The sequence below is a fragment of the Gopherus flavomarginatus genome, chromosome 1, assembly GCF_025201925.1.
Source record: "Gopherus flavomarginatus isolate rGopFla2 chromosome 1, rGopFla2.mat.asm, whole genome shotgun sequence".
Classification (NCBI taxonomy): Eukaryota; Metazoa; Chordata; order Testudines; family Testudinidae; genus Gopherus; species Gopherus flavomarginatus.
The window spans coordinates 353789699-353807435 of record NC_066617.1 but is presented as its reverse complement, the minus strand read 5'-3'; the positions used below and the strand labels follow the sequence as shown (position 1 = coordinate 353807435).

General features: G+C 43.7%; 1 protein-coding gene across 2 annotated transcripts in view; it reads right to left on the bottom strand.

The window, feature by feature from the left end:
- PRCP (prolylcarboxypeptidase) overlaps nt 1–17737 on the bottom strand; it is a 77658-nt gene that overhangs the window by 59218 nt on the left and 703 nt on the right. Inside the window, exon 2 of one of the 2 annotated variants that reach the window (XM_050941783.1) lies at nt 2990–3159. The exons of the other annotated variant lie outside the window; for it this stretch is intronic. Coding sequence (XP_050797740.1) covers nt 2990–3040 — 51 coding nt within the window. The 5' untranslated portion in view covers nt 3041–3159. The remainder of the gene's footprint in view (nt 1–2989; nt 3160–17737) is intronic. 2 annotated transcript variants of the gene reach the window in all.

Sequence of the window (17737 nt, the reverse complement as noted above, 5' to 3'; positions counted from 1 at the left end):
GCTCCCTTGAAGGAAGAGGCTGCAAGTTGTGAGGAAATTAAGTGTTTCCTGCTTACTTTGAAAAGTTGATGTCTGCATTGTGACCCATAGACAGACAGTGTATAAAAATAAAAATTCACTGGTAAGCTGTAACAAGTACTTCCGCACTTGCCTATCTGCTGAACAAAATCTATTGTTTTTGCTTATAGCTTGTATTCATTTATAGCTCCTGGTTTAAATCCCATTATGAAATCACAGCAGAGCTGTTGCCAAGTACTCCGATACTACTTGATGAATAAAACATATAATCAACATAGTGTTTGTCACAGACATGAATTATCACTTCTTTTTCACCAGTGACACTACTTTTAATTAGCACTAAGTAGGTTTCAAAAATCACAGATTTTTTTATAGACTCATAGACTCATAGGTCAGAAGGGACCAATCTGATCATCTAGTCTGACCTCCTGCACAAGGCAGGCCACAGAACCCCACCCATCCAATTTTATAACAACCCCTATCCCAGGACCGAGTTATTGAAATCCTCAAAAATGGTTTGAAGACCTCAAGCTGCAGAGACACCACCAGGAAGCGACCCGTGCCCCACGCTGCAGGGGAAGGCGAAAAACCTCCAGGGCACCTGCCAATCCGCCCTGGAGGAAAATTCCTTCCCGACCCCAAATATGGCGATCAGCTAAACCCTGAGCATGTGGGCAAGAGTCACCAGCTAGCACCCAAGAAGGAATTCTCCGCAGCAACTCAGTACCCATCGCATGCAACATCTCCCCGCAGACCATTGAGCAGACCTGTCTGGTGGTAATTCAAGATCAATTGCCCAAATTAACGATCCTATCATAACATCCCCTCCATATACTTATCAAGCTTTGTCTTAAAGCCAGGAAAGTCTTTTGCCCCTACTACTTCCCTCGGAAGGCTATTCCAGAACTTCACTCCCCTAATGGTCAGAAACCTTCGTCTAATTTCAAGTCTAAACTTCCTAATATCCAGTTTATACCCATTCGTCCTCGTGGCTACATTAGTACTAAACTTAAATAATTCCTCTCCCTCCCTAACGTTAACCCCCTTGATATATTTATATAGGGCGAGCATATCCCCCCTCAGCCTTCTTTTGGCCAGGCTAAACAAGCCAAGCTCTTTGAGTCTCCTTTCATAAGGCAGTTTTTCCATTCCTCGGATCATCCTCGTAGCCCGTCTCTGAACCTGTTCCAGTTTGAATTCATCCTTCTTGAACATGGGACACCAGAACTGCACACAGTATTCCAGATGGGGTCTCACCAACGCCGTATACAACGGTACTAACACATCCTTATCCTTGCAGGAAATACCCCGCCTGATGCATCCCAAAATCGCATTTGCTTTTTAACAGCCGTATCACATTGGCGACTCATAGTCATCCTGCTATCAACCAGTACCCCAAGGTCCTTCTCTTCCTCCGTCGCTTCCAACTGATGCGCCCCCAACGTATATCCAAAATTCTTATTATTAATTCCTAAATGCATGACCTTGCACTTTTCACTATTGTATTTCATCCTATTTCTATTACTCCAGTTTACAAGGTGGTTCAGATCTTCCTGAATAGCATCCCTGTCCTTCTCCGTGTTAGCAATACCCCCCAGCTTCGTGTCATCTGCAAACTTTATTAGCACATTCCCGCTCTTTGTGCCAAGGTCAGTAATAAAAAGGTTAAATAAGATCGGTCCCAAAACCGATCCTTGAGGGACTCCACTGGTGACCTCCTTCCAGTCCGACAGTTCACCTTTCAATACGACCCTCTGCAGTCTCCCCTTTAACCAGTTCCTTATCCACCTTACAACTTTCATATTCACTCCCAGCTTTTCCAATTTAACTAACAGCTCCGTGTGCGGAACCGTGTCGAACGCCTTACTGAAATCTAGGTAAATTATATCTACCGCATTTCCTTTATCTAAGTAATCCGTCACCTTCTCAAAGAAGGAGATCAGATTGGTTTGGCACGATCTACCTTTAGTAAATCCGTGTTGCAATTCGTCACAATTACCATTGACCTCTATGTCCTTAACTACTTTCTCCCTTAAAATTTTTTCCAAGACCTTACATACTACAGACGTCAAGCTAACAGGCCTATCATTACCCGGATCACTCTTATTCCCTTTCTTAAAAATAGGAACTACATTAGCAATCCTCCAGTCATACGGCACAACCCCCGAGTTTATCGATTGCTTAAAAATTCTCGCTAACGGGCTCGCAATTTCACGCGCCAGTTCCTTTAATATCCTCGGGTGGAGATTGTCCGGGCCCTCCGACTTCGTCCCATCGAGCTGTTCAAGTACGGCCTCTACCTCAGTTGCAGTAATATCCACTTCCATATCCACATTCCCGTTTATCATCCCTCCATCATCGCTAGACTCCTCACTAGTCTTATTAAAAACCGAGGCAAAGTACTTTCCTTTTATCAAAAAAATTAAAAGACTATTGTATTATGTTATCAGTGATGAAGAGATCCAACTTACTTGTTCCCAAATCTTACTATTCTGAGATGCCATCACCAGTACCAATTAAATATTGCACCATAATTACTGGAATTAAAAGAATTAATCTCAAGAACATGTGATTTAAGGACACCCTACATCAATTCATTGTTTTGCCCAGGCTTAGCGTCTGTGCTTCAGTTTTATCAGTTCAAAAAGCAGGTATTGCCCACACATCTTTCCTTGTAAATTGGTTTGAAATCCATGGATAAAAAGTGCTACTTTCATGCCAAGTTATATTATACAGCTCTGTTTAAAAAAAAAGCCAGACACTAATCCACACAAAAATATCATGCTGCATTGAGAATTCCAGAGTTGGGGCTAAAGGCATTTTTGTTTTCATAATTATGAACTCCCTTCTTGTGAACACAGTACACAGGCAGGTCAAGAAACTGTTAGACTTAGCGCTCCATAGGAAAGGGGACTGTTTCTCAAGTAGACACGACTCATGCCATATTGGGTTTGATAGATGGAGTCCATACCTTGTACCCAGAAATTATTAGGAAGCCAATGCTGCTCTCAAGGAATTGCATATTACAGTCTTTGAGGCCAATACAGTATCACATAGCAGGTAGCTATCACATTCTGAACCAGCTGTAACTTCCAATGAGCTTCAAATGCAGCCACACTGACAGCACTGCAATAATCCAATCTGGACGACAGAAAGGCAGGAGTGACTGTGGCAAGGTCCAGATCTGAGAGAAGCGTTCAAATTCTCACAGTCAGAAACAAATGACAAAAATGAAGTGAAAGATATGTTTAGCTACCTTCCATACAAACAGTCTGAAGGATTACTACATACACTACTCTCCATGCCATATACAATTCAACTGTGGAATTTATAGGCAATAGCTATTAAGCTTCATACCCTTTTAATGGCTGTTTTCCTGCTTCCCTCCCCACAATGACTTATTTTACAAGGTATTTTAGGGTTAATCATGTTATAACTTAAAAAATATATATACAGAAAATCCATCCTGAGCTGTGCCTAAACTAGAAAAATATTTAGTTTCTCTCCACTTCAGCTCCACCAGTGGGAAATTTTAGTAGAAATTTCCTAATGCAGGCACATACAAAGATAGAAATTTCTAATTTAATAACAAAACCAACTCATATTGTGTTCTTTGGGTCAGGGACAGTTTCTTACTAAGTGTACAATGCTTAGCTCAACAGGGCCCTGATCTAACATTGGACCTCTAGGCACCATTGTAATGAAAACAAACATGCTTAACCTTGCTCCCCCTCTCTTCCCCAATAAAACCCTAGCAAAAACAAAATTTCTTAGAGCAGACCAGGCTTCAGAGACTTAAACGGCCAGTCACACTTCAACACTGCGTTCTTTATCTAATCATTTGACCATGCTTAGCACCATCATATCCCAGCACTCATGGTGGTGGTCACAGAATGCATGGGCTTCCCCAGGTGAATGTGAAGGCTTGATAATGAATAATAATCCAGATTGTAGCTAGGTCTTGTGCGTTGCTGGGAAAGGAACACATTAAGTGTGAATGTGTCGGAGTTCCTGATGCATCTCTTGGAGGCAGGGCAACTTCTGTGACTGACAGGAAGAACTATTTCTGAAGGAATAGCGTGTCTTCTCCTTTCCTCTTTAATTTCTTTCCTCCCTACTTTTGCAGTTCTGACCTCAAGGTCTTTCTTTCCCCAGCTCTTCTAGGTTTAGCAGCATTTTTGACTGTAATGTAAGCCATGGTACTGAAGGCATCTGATACAGCTGGAAACTGAATTAGCTGTATTGTTCCCATTGAAAAAAAGCCAAATTTTCATGTCTCAATGCACTCTCCCCTTTTATGCACATGCAATTTTATGGACACAAACATTTGTGTTTTAGAGCATTACTAATTACACACATACTGGGTGGCTTTGTGTGTCTATTTTATAATGTGTATGAATTAGCACCTGAAGCTGCTTGCATGCAGAAAGAACACATTTTGAAAACTGTCCCACAATTTACATGCATTAGTTTGAAAATATAAACCCTTTGCTAAAGATAGTAGTCTCACGATCTTGATAGAATTGTTAGGACCTGATCTTTCAAACCAATGCTGGAAAAGAGTAAGTTTTAAATAACGCATTATATCCAGGGCTTTGGAGCGGAGCCCGGAGAAGCGAAGCTGCAGGTTTTTGCCTGGAGCTGGAGCGGAGCAGGAGCACAGCTCCAAAGCCCTGATTATATCAGTACAAGCCATTGCACAGAGGCTTAATTCTGTGATAGATGGAATCAGAAAGAGTGATGAGGGGAAACAGGGCCTATAAGACATATGCATCAAATCCCCCAGAAGCACTACGTATCAAAGAAAACTCTGACATAAATCTTATTAGCTCTTTTGCTGAGAACACTTTAAAAGTTATTAAATACTATGCAAAGAGTCTCATCAAGAAATACAAAAGTTAAAGTTCTCACAGTAACATCACCTCTGCCATACTGGCCATAAGTGGCATTCTGGATCATCAGTTCAGCTGTTAAATTTGTACTAAAACCAGATGTTTTATAGGCTCTGATGTTCTTCATGCATATGTATAAGTAGCTCCTCCCATGCCATATCTTAAATTCCTCACCCTCATAATGTTGGAGTGTCTTTATCTTATAGGTTAGCATATTAATTAGTTTAAATGTATTAGCATATACATTGATTGGGTTACTAGGATTACATGCAGTGAGACATCTGCAGATGCTCTCTAAAAAACACCCTAAACTGATACAAACTGGCTTCTTGCTGTTACCTGTCAGCAGTTTTCCTTAATTTCAGCACTTGTGATTACTACAAAACAAGCGAAACAAAGTCTTTATGCCATCCTGTGGTTTAAGGTCACTAATAGTTTACTTATGCTATCCCTGTGATACTGACAGATCAGCCAACTTGGGTATCATCCATAACAACTTAACAGGAGGCACTGAAATGTGATCAAGCCAATCTACTTGTATGTGAATTTCAGAAAAAATATATTAGACCAGCAATCACTAACCTATTTATTTGCACTAATAGAAGTCAGCTTGTAGATGCTAATTCCCTTTCATGTCTTAAGCGCTTTGTATTATACATGCGGATGGTTCAGTTAACCTTAAGATCAAAGTTGCAAGATACTGCAGGAAACTAATAAGAACAGATTTAAAAATTTTATTACGATGATGTTAAGAAAAAAGTGGACGGTACAGAGTTTAAGCACAGAAGTTTCTGGTTATCAGGGAATGACATACAGATTATCGAGAGTGCAAAGTTTGGTTTAAGAGCAGGTGGCATAAGGAATACATAATCTGCAATATCCCCAATTGGAGGTAAAAGGTTGATGGGTCGAAGCACAGACAGAGATACGAGGGTATGAAGTTCATAAAGTGGCTATGTTCATGTCTGGAGTATAATGAGTGGATATGATGATGAGGATGGATTGATCCTCATTTGGGTTAGATGTAATGTTCAGGGAGTTTACAGTTCCAGTTCATATGATCTAACAGAGAAAGTCTCTTGGTCCCTTTCTTGTAGTCGAAGAACAATGTCACTCTGGCTACGCCTCCTGATATTGTCAGTGGCTGGTGATGTGCTCGATATTATCTTCAACTTAATTATCTATGCCATAATGAAGTAGTGGCTAATTGCCTTATGTGAATGAATGCAACTAGTTTATCTGTGTATGCCTAGGAAATAGACGATTAACTTCAAAGCCACCATCTGCACTGCCTATTTTTCCTCCGGGGAGGTCCTGCTGTGACAAGAGGCTTGCCAGCTTGCTAGGGAGCTATAAAATAAAGCTCTGGGCCTGATCTTGACATCTCAGGTCTGCCTAAATTTTAACAGGGAAGGTTTAACCATAAAACAGAAGTTACCTTGGATTACCCTGGAATTCTCATGGAAGAATTTGAACAAATTCTACACCTGGACTACCTATTGGACTATGACCTTCTAAATTGATTCCAGAAAGTCTTTTACAAACCAGCAGGCTCACCATCTCTGCTATGAAACTGACCTAAGTACTTTACACACATTTGGATCTATATTGATCCCTAAGCCATATATAACTTTTTTCTTTTATTAATAAATCTTAGATTTAGGCCTTGGCTACACTGGCGCTTTACAGCGCTGCAACTTTCTCGCTCAGGGGTGTGAAAAAACACCGCCCTGAGTGCAGCAAGTTACAGCGCTGTAAAGCACCAGTGTAAACAGTGCCCCAGCGCTGGAAGCTAATCCCCACGGGGAGGTGGAGTACCTGCAGCGCTGGGACAGCTCTCTCTCAAGCACTGGTGCCGCAACCACACTCGCACTTCAAAGCGCTGGTGTGGGAGCGCTCCCACGGCAGCGCTGTACAGCTACAAGTGTAGCCATACCCTTAGTTAGTAAGGATTGGCGTGCAGCATGTATTTGGGTGAAATCTGAAATATTCACTGGTCTGGTGGGCAATGTGTCTAGTCCTTTGGGATAAGTAAAACTTTTATGGTGAATAAGGTTTTTAGTAACCCCTCATTATATTAGAGCTGTCTACACTACCACAAGGGGTCGATCTAAGATACGCAACTTCAGCTACGTGAATAGCGTAGCTGAAGTTGACATACTTAGATCTACTTACCGTGGTGTCTTCACTGCAGTAAGTCAACAGCTGATGCTCTCCCGTTGACTCTGCTTGTGCTTCACTTTCTGGTGGAGTACCAGAGTCGACAGGAGAGTGCTCAGTGGTCAATTTATCGCGTCTATAAACAAGATAAATTGACCCCTACTGGATCGATCGCTGCCCGCCAATCCGGCGGGTAGTGTAGACAAGCCCTTAGAGTTGGCTGTCTAGATGGAAGCCAAAGGCTGGATTGCCTAAAAGGGGACTGCATTTGGTTTCTGGTTAACCAGTGTGGTATTACAGAAGCTATTTTGTTAATGGATTGGTGAATCTAATTATAGAATAAATCACCAATCTTGGGCATTGTCTGCCCTTTCTCAGCATGGCCCATCCAGGCACCATGGTCACAAACCCTTTTAAGCAACTACTCCTACACAGCCTGTTTGCCCTTACACTCATGCTAACTGCTTGAGTTCTTCTCACAGGTCTAGGCCTATGGGCCCCTTGCATTTCTGTGTTATGTTCCTAGTCCTTCACCTTATAACCATTGTGCAGGCTACAAGCTCTGCAAGGACTACAGTACTTTAATACACATTCCAGTGTTTCCAGTCTAGGATGTGGGATTCCTGGATTGCCAGACTAGTTTTAGGAGGCAGTAGAGGATCACTGTGGGTCTGGAAAGCTGCATGATTCCAGATTCTCTACCCCTCAGGCCCCCAAACACATGGCAAAGCTGCTGCCAATCTGCAAATAAAAGTGGTAAGTGGTTCCTTGAGAGCTACCCACACCTGCCTCTCATTGTGATCTCTGACATAGCTGGCTGTATAAAAGTAGCTCACACAAACGTGGGTGCAAACTGCAGATTGTCATCCCCAGCTTCCCTTCTCCATTATACTCAGCTCAGCTTCAGACAGCATCAGTGAACACTCTCAATATGTAGCCTTCTAGTGAGTAGGAGAACGGGCTCAAAACTACCAAAGAAAGGAGGATAAGTTCTTGTCTACACATAAAAATTGTACCGTATTAACTATACCCATATAGTTAAAGCAGTACATCTCCTGTTATGGATGCAAGTATACCAGTATAAGAGTGCTTATGCTGATATAGCTTATTATTGTCATGGAAGGGAATTAAGCTATCAGCATCCTCATATTGGTATAAATGTGTGCACACAGAGGTGTGGGGGTGGTGTATCACTTTAACTATTTCACTAGAAAAGACACATATCTAACCCAAATAGTTATACCGATATAAAATTCTGTGTGAATCAGACCTAGAAGTCAGGAAGAAATATGTATGAGAGCAAAAATGAATAAGAAAATAAATAAAAGACAAGATGGGAAAAAGAACAGTAAGGAGAAATAATAGGTAGCAAAAAAAAAAAAAAAAGACCTGTGTCAGGACATGGCCATCATTGCTCCAGTCCATTCCAAGCCTGGTTTTCAACAAATAAGATTGACAGCCATTGATATGCACAGTACTGTACAAAGAACAAGAGTACTTGTGGCACCTTAGAGACTAACAAATTTATTTCAGCATGAGCTTTCGTGAGCTACAGCTCACTTCTTCAGATGCACAGAATGGAACACACAGACAGGAGATATTTATACATACAGAGAACATGAAAAGATGGAAGTATGCATACCAACAGGAAGAGTCTAATCAATTGAGATGAGCTATCGTCAGCAGGGGGAAAAAACTTTTGAAGTGATAATTAAGATGACCCATAGAAGGTGTGAGGAGAACTTAGCATAAGGAAATAGATTCAATTAGTGTAATGACCCAGCCATTCCCAGTCTCTGTTAAGCCCTGAGTTAATTGTGTCTAATGTGCATATTAATTCGAGTTCAGCAGTCTCTCTTTGGAGTCTGTTTTTGAAGTTTTTTTTGTTGCAGAACTGCCACCTTCAAGTCTGTCACTGAGTGGTTGGAGAGGCTGAAGTGTTCTCCCACTGGTTTTTGAATGTTATGATTCCTGATGTCAGATTTGTGTCCATTTATTCTTCTGCGAAGAGACTGTCCGGTTTGGCCAATGTACATGGCAGAGGGGCATTGCTGGCACATGATGGCATATATCACGTTGGTAGATGTGCAGGTGAACGAACCTCTGATGGCGTGGCTGATGTGATTAGGTCCTATGATGGTGTCACTTGAATAGATACGTGGACAGAGCTGGCTTTGTTGCAAGGATAGGTTCCTGGGTTAGTGTTTATGTTGTATGGTGTGCAGCTGCTGGTGAGTATTTGTTTCAGGTTGGGAGGCTGTCTATAAGCGAGGACTGGCCTGTCTCCCAGGATCTGTGAGAGTGAGGGATGATCTTTAAGGATAGGTTGTAGATCTTTGATGATGGGCCTGTCCTGTAGTAGGTGGCTTCTGGGTACTCTTCCAGCTCTGTCAATCTGTTTTTTTACTTCAGCAGGTGGGTATTGTAGTTTTAAGAATGCTTGATAGAGATCTTGTAGGTCTTTATCTCTGTCTGAGGGATTGGAGCAAATACGGTTGTATCTTAGAGCCTGGCTGTAGACAATGGATCATGTGGTGTGTCCTTGATGGAAGCCGGAGGCATGTAGGTAACTATAGCAGTCAGTGGGTTTCCGGTATAGGGTGGTGTTTATGTGACCATCGCTTATTAGCACAGTAGTGTTTAGGAAATGGACCGCTTGTGTGGATTGATCTAGGCTGAGGTTGATGGTGGGATGGAAATTGTTAAAATCACGGTGGAACAGGACAGGCCTGTCATAAACAGATAGCTAAGGGTTAATGTCTCTTTCACCTGAAGCACCTGACCAGAGGACCAATCAGGAAACCGGATTTTTTCAACTTTGGGTGGAGGGAATTGAGTGTTTTGGTCTTTGTTTTCTGGCTGCCTGCTTGCTCTGAGCTTTGGAGAAGTAGCTCTACTTTCTAGTCTTCTGTTTCTAAGTGTAAGGACAAAGAGATCAGATAGTAAGTTCTATGGTTTTCTTTTCTTTGGTATTTGCATGAATATAAGTGCTGGAGTGCTTTGATTTGTATTCTTTTTGAATAAGGCTGTTTATTCAATATTCTTTTAAGCAATTGACCCTGTGTTGTATTATCTAATACAGAGAGAACATTTGTACTTATTTTTCTTTCTTTTTATATAAAGCTTTCTTTTAAGACCTGTTGGAGTTTTTCTTTACTTCAGGGAAATTGAGTCTGTACTCACCAGGGAATTGGTGGGAGGAAGAAATCAAGGGGAGATTTGTGTGTTGGATCGCTAGCCTGATTTTGCATTCCCTCTGGGGGAATAGGAAAGTACTTTTTGTTTTCAGGATTGGGAACAGAGAGGGGGAGTCTCTCTGTGTAGTTTCACAGAGCTTGTGTCTGTGTATCTCTCCAGGAGCATCTGGAGGGGGAAAGGGAAAAAGGATTATTGCCCTTTGTTGTGAGACTCAAGGGATTTGGGTCTTGGGGTCCCCAGGGAAGGTTTTTCAGAGGGACCAGAGTGCCCCAAAACACTCTAATTTTTTGGGTGGTGGCAGCAGGTACCAGGTCCAAGCTGGTAACTAAGCTTGGAGGTTTTTCATGCTAACCCCCATATTTTGGACGCTAAGGTCCAAATCTGGGACTAAGGTTATTACATGGTGTGCAGCTGGTGGGAGATAGACAGAATCCAGAAGCCAGTAGGAATATTATATTTTCTTTTCTCTGCTAAGGGCTTTTTAGCAGAGAGAAGCAGTTGGTTTTAAAAGGGAACCAGAGAGAAATTTTTTTTTCTGCTCTCTCTGGCAGTTTGTGGCTTGCATGTTAAGCAGAAGTCGTTAAGGACTATTAACAGTCTTTTGTCACACAATAGCACTCCCATTGAGAGTCATACCAGCACTATATGAATGCAAATAAAGTGGTTTTTCAGGTTTACTTGACATTGAAGATTAGCTAAAAACACTGTTGCTAGGCAGACTTCAGGAGGCAACAGAGAACCTGCAGTTCAGAAGATAAACACCGGAGGGCACCCCAACACAAGAAAACAGGAATCATGACTTCTAAGGCAAAAATTGAGGCCCAAGAGCAAGTCAGAGAAGCTGAACACAGGCGACAACTGGAAATAAAACAAACCGAGATGGAAATAAGAGAAAGAGAAAGAGAGGCGGCCCACCGCCGAGAAATGGAAAAGCACCAAAAAGAAATGGAAAAACAACAAAAAGAGAATGAAGAGAAGGAAAAACAGAGAAAACATGAACTGGAGTTGGCAAAAGCTGGGCTGCATGTGCCAGCCAACCCTAACAACCCGGCGCCAAATATTGCTCCACAGCACAGGAAATTTCCCACCTACAAGGCAGGTGATGACACCGAGGCCTTCTTGGAAAATTTTGAAAGAGCCTGTCTTGGGTACAGCATTCCCGAAGACCAATACATGGTAGAATTGAGGTCACAGCTCAGTGGACCTTTAGCAGAGGTGGCAGCTGAAATGCCTAAGCACCAAATGAATGACTATAAACTTTTTCTAACCAAGGCCAGATACAGGATGGGGATAACCCCAGATCATGCCCGTCGGCGTTTCAGAAACCAAAAGTGGAAACCAGAGGAGTCATTTCCCAAACACGCCTACTACATTGCAAAAAACTATGAGGCCTGGCTAACAGGAAACAACATTCAAACCTTGGAAGAACTGAACCTCCTCATACAAATGGAGCAGTTCTTGGATGGTGTTCCTGAAGACATCACACGGTACATACAAGATGGACACCCCAAGAATATCGCTGAGGCGGGGGAGATTGGAGCCAAATGGATGGAACTGGCAGAAAGCAAGAAAGCTACTGTCAAGGGGAACGATTACCCCAGGGGGCACACAGACCATAAACCCTACAACCGAGGACAGCCAAAGACCCCACATACCACCCAAGTAAAGCCACAGATACCCTACCCTTCAACCTCACCAGTCTCCAGTAACTCACCTCGGCCCAGTGACCCATCAGATGGAAGATGCTTTAAGTGTAATGAACTGGGACATATCAAGGCCAAGTGTCCCAAGAACACCATGCGAGTGCAATTCATTACACCACCATCACACCAAAGATCCCCAGGCCCGGATGCCTCTCAAATACCCTTGGAGCGAAGGGAAAATTTGAGAGTGGGCGGAAAGAAGGTTACTGCGTGGAGAGACACGGGGGCACAAGTGTCAGCTATCCACCAATCCTTCGTTGACCCCAAATTCATCAACCCAAAGGCCAAAGTTACAATTTACCCCTTCATGTCACAAGCTGTAGACTTGCCTACAGCTCAACTGCCTGTCCAGTACAAAGGCTGGTCAGGAATGTGGACTTTTGCAGTCTATGACAATTATCCTATCCCCATGCTACTGGGGGAAGACTTGGCCAACCAGGTGAGGCGGGCCAAGAGAGTGGGAATGGTTACACGTAGCCAAACCAGGCAAGCTTCCAGACCCATTCCTGTTCCTGAGCCGTCCACAGAGGCCCCGTCTGTGTTACCAGAGACCCAGACAGAGGTAGTGGACCCGGATTCCATGCCTACCACTGAAACAGCCACAGCATCTCCAGTCCCAGGCCCGGAACTGGAACAACAACCAGCACCAGCAAGTGCAACTACATCTTCAAACTCAACGCCAGAGGGCGCCAGCGAGCCAAAACTGGCAGAAGCGACAGACAGCCATACCCAAAAGGCTCAGCCAGAGCCTGAAATACCCTCAGGTGCACCAGCGGAGAGCGGTTCACCAGCAACGGAAACAACCCCATCACCTACATCGCTTCCAGAGGGACCAAGCCCAAGTCCACAGTCTGAGGAAGAACTGGTGACCCCAGCCTCAAGGGAGCAGTTCCAGACTGAACAGGAAGCGGATGACAGCCTTCAGAAAGCGTGGGCGGCGGCACGGAGCACCCCACTGCCTCTCAGCTCTTCTAATCGATCCCGGTTTGTAATAGACCAAGGACTTTTATACAAGGAAATTCTTTCTGGTGGACACCGGGAAGAATGGCAGCCGCAAAAACAGTTGGTGGTTCCAACTAAGTACCGGGAGAAGCTCTTAAGCTTAGCCCATGATCATCCCAGTGGCCATGCTGGGGTGAACAGAACCAAGGACCGGTTGGGGAAGTCCTTCCACTGGGAGGGGATGGGCAAGGATGTTGCCAAGTATGTCCGGTCTTGTGAGGTATGCCAAAGAGTGGGAAAGCCTCAAGACCAGGTCAAGGCCCCTCTCCAGCCACTCCCCATAATTGAGGTCCCATTTCAGCGAGTAGCTGTGGATATTCTGGGCCCTTTCCCAAAAAAGACGCCCAGAGGAAAGCAGTACGTACTAACTTTAGTGGACTTTGCTACCCGATGGCCAGAAGCAGTAGCTCTAGGCAACACCAGGGCTAACACTGTGTGCCTGGCCCTAACAGACATCTTTGCCAGGGTAGGTTGGCCCTCTGACATCCTTACAGATTCAGGTCCAAGCTGGTAACTAAGCTTGGACCTGGTACCTGCTGCCACCACCCAAAAAATTAGAGTGTTTTGGGGCACTCTGGTCCCTCTGAAAAACCTTCCCTGGGGACCCCAAGACCCAAATCCCTTGAGTCTCACAACAAAGGGCAATAATCCTTTTTCCCTTTCCCCCTCCAGATGCTCCTGGAGAGATACACAGACACAAGCTCTGTGAAACTACACAGAGAGACTCCCCCTCTCTGTTCCCAATCCTGAAAACAAAAAGTACTTTCCTATTCCCCCAGAGGGAATGCAAAATCAGGCTAGCGATCCAACACACAAATCTCCCCTTGATTTCTTCCTCCCACCAATTCCCTGGTGAGTACAGACTCAATTTCCCTGAAGTAAAGAAAAACTCCAACAGGTCTTAAAAGAAAGCTTTATATAAAAAGAAAGAAAAATAAGTACAAATGTTCTCTCTGTATTAGATAATACAACACAGGGTCAATTGCTTAAAAGAATATTGAATAAACAGCCTTATTCAAAAAGAATACAAATCAAAGCACTCCAGCACTTATATTCATGCAAATACCAAAGAAAAGAAAACCATAGAACTTACTATCTGATCTCTTTGTCCTTACACTTAGAAACAGAAGACTAGAAAGTAGAGCTACTTCTCCAAAGCTCAGAGCAAGCAGGCAGCCAGAAAACAAAGACCAAAACACTCAATTCCCTCCACCCAAAGTTGAAAAAATCCGGTTTCCTGATTGGTCCTCTGGTCAGGTGCTTCAGGTGAAAGAGACATTAACCCTTAGCTATCTGTTTATGACAAGGCCCAACAAAGAAAATAACAGAACACCACCATAGGACCTAATCACATCAGCCACGCCATTCAAAAACCAGTGGGAGAACACTTCGACCTCTCTAACCACTCAGTGACAGACTTGAAGGTGGCAGTTTTGCAACAGAAAAACTTCAAAAACAGACTCCAAAGAGAGACTGCTGAACTTGAATTAATATGCACATTAGACACAATTAACTCAGGGCTTAACAGAGACTGGGAATGGCTGGGTCATTACACTAATTGAACATATTTTCCTATGCTAAGTTCTCCTCACACCTTCTATGGGTCATCTTAATTATCACTTCAAAAGTTTTTTTTTCCCCTGCTGACTATAGCTCATCTCAATTGATTGTACTCTTCCTGTTGGTATGCATACTTCCATCTTTTCATGTTCTCTGTACGTATAAATATCTCCTGTGTGTTCCATTCTGTGCATCTGAAGAAGTGAGCTGTAGCTCACAAAAGCTCATGCTGAAATAAATTTGTTAGTCTCTAAGGTGCCACAAGTACTCTTGTTCTTTTTGCAGATACAGACTAACACGGCTGCTACTCTGAGTACTGTACAAGGAAGGTATGCAAGTTAAAGGTCCCATAGCAACAGTAGCTTCTGCATTACTTGATTTGTTTCTCAACATTCTGGACTTCAGCCTCCATCAACATAAGCTTTTTGCATTTGATCTCACTTTAAGTAAGAAAAAATGGGTAAAGAGGAAGTTAATGTTAAACTTTATAATTCCACTGCGTACTTCCCCAGTTGCACAAAGAGCATATTCAGCAATAGCTGAATCTCAGCAGTGAAGCTTCTGATACAAATCCTGCTTCAAACAGTGCTATGAAGTGTTTATATGCTTCACAGTCAAACTCATACTAAACACAGAAATACTGTACTGTAGAAAAGTGATTTTCCCCTACAGTCATTTGCAACTTTTTATTTAATAGTCTTTCCCGCCTTTCCACAAAAAAAATTTACCCAAGGGATTAGTTAGAACTTACTATATGAAAAGTTGAGACTTTTTAAGGTGGTTCTTCTGAAGTTATCCATTTGCAACATGCCATTAAATATTCTTTAAAGTTTAAAGTATCAAGTTTGTTCTCTGACAATGGAACTTACTCCTTGTTGAACGGATTCTGCTCAAACTTTTTAATGTACTTCTTTGGACAGAGATCTAGTATAGAAAGTTTCAGCCACAAAGGAGAATTTTTGTAAGTGGTGAATATACAAAAATGAGTTAAAAATGAAAGTCTGCTTTGTGATTTACACTATGACATTTGTTGCCACATTCACAAATTCAGTTTTCTCTTTTTATACAACATTCTGGAAGTCATTATGCCAAACTTGTTTTTCTCCTCTCAATCCTGTGTTAGAGACCATTTGGATCAAAACAGGATCTTTGTTGCTAAGAAGCTAAAATAAGAAATAGGGAACAGAAACATCATACTTTGTCCTATAAAGTTGTGAAACCTTGTTATCCCCATGTCAGGGCTCCTTCCCCACTCTAAACTCTGGGGTACACATGTGGAGACCGTATGAAAGACCCCCCTAAGCTTATTTTTACCAGCTTAGGTTAAAAACTTTCCCAAGGCACAAATTCCACCTTGAACAGTATGCTGCCACCACCAAGTGATTTAAACAAACATTTAGGGAAGGCCACTTGGAGCGCTATCTTCCCCAAATATCCCCCCAAGTCCCTACACCCCCTTTCCTGGGGAGGCTTGAGAATAATATCCTAACCAATTAGTACAGGCGAACACAGACCCAAACCCTTGGATCTTAAGAACAATGAAAAAATCTATCAGGTTCTTAAAAGAAGAATGTTAATTAAAGTAAAAGAATCACCTCTGTAAAATTGGGAAGGCATGTACTTTACAGAATAACACAAGACTCAAGAACATAGAGGATCTCCCCTCTAGGCAAAACCTTAAAGTCACAAAACCAGGGATAAACCTCCCTCTTCCTACAAAGGAAATCACAAGCTAAAATAAAAGTAAGCTAACGCATTCCTTTGCTGCTACTGCTGCTGCTACTACTACTAATGGAGTTGGATTGCTTGCTTCCTTGATCTGTTTCCAGGATGCATCCGATGAAGTGGGTATTAACCCACGAAAGCTCATGCTCCAATACGTTTGTTAGTCTATAAGGTGCCACAGAACTTTTTGCTGCTTCTCCAGGAAAAGGCACACAGAACAGACTGACAAAGCCCCCCACCAAGATTTGAAAGTATCTTGTCCCCTTATTGGTTCTTTTGGTCAGGCGTCAGCTAGGTTACCTAAGCTTCTTACCCCTTCACAGGTAAAAGAGGAATTTACAGGGTAAAGAGGGATTTTATGCTACCCTTAGCTGTATGTTTATGACACCCCATTTTCTATGCAGTATTGTTATAGTAAGGTTGGTCCCAGGATATTAGAGAAAAGGTGAGTGAGGTATTATCTTTTACTGGACCGACTTTATCGGTGAGAGAAACAAGCTTTTGAGCTTACACAGAGCTCTTCTTCAGGTCTGGGAAACTCACTCAGGCTATGTCTACGCTAGACGTACTACAGCTGCACTGCTGTTGCGCTTCAGGCGAGGATGCTCTAAGCCGAGGGGAGAGAGCTCTCCTGTCGGCTTAATTACTCCACCTCCCACAAGAGGTGGTAGATATGTCAGCAAGAGAAGCTCTCCCACCAATATAGCGCTATCTACACCAGTGCTTAGGTCAGAGTAACTTATGTTGTTCAGGAATGTGGATTATTTACGTCCCTGAGTGACGCAAGGTATACTGAAGTAAGTTCTAGCATAGACAAGGTCTCAGAGTGTCACTGATAAATACAAGATGAAACAGATTGTTTAGATACGTACTTAACACATATATAAAAGGACCATTCAAGGTGACGTGGCCCATTAACTCCCCTCCAGTTATAAGGAGGAAAGGAGAGGGAGAAACAGCTGAGGGGGGGGCTTGTGTGTGGGGAAAGGAGACTAAGGTTATGTCCATGGGCGGCATGTCTCATAGGCAGAGGAAGGCTGTGCCTCCTCAAACAGCCCCGGTGGCCTCACCCACACTCAGTCCAGAGTGCCCCCCCCCGCAGCTAGTTGGCCCGAGCCCAAGCAGCCTGCAACTCTTCCAGGACGGGACACCTGCTGGGGCTCAGATTTGGGGTAGCTTGGACTGCCCAGGGCCGAGGGGACCCCCTCCCCAGCCCCTCGCGCTGGGGTGACCCCGGCCCAGCGCCGGGGGGACCCCCTCCCCAGCCCCTCGCGCTGGGGTGACCCCGGCCCAGGGGACCCCCTCCCCGGCCCCTCGCGCTGGGGTGACCCCGGCCCAGGGGACCCCCTCCCCGGCCCCTCGCGCTGGGGTGACCCCGGCCCAGGGGACCCCCTCCCCGGCCCCTCGCGCTGGGGTGACCCCGGCCCAGGGGACCCCCTCCCCGGCCCCTCGCGCTGGGGTGACCCCGGCCCAGGGGAC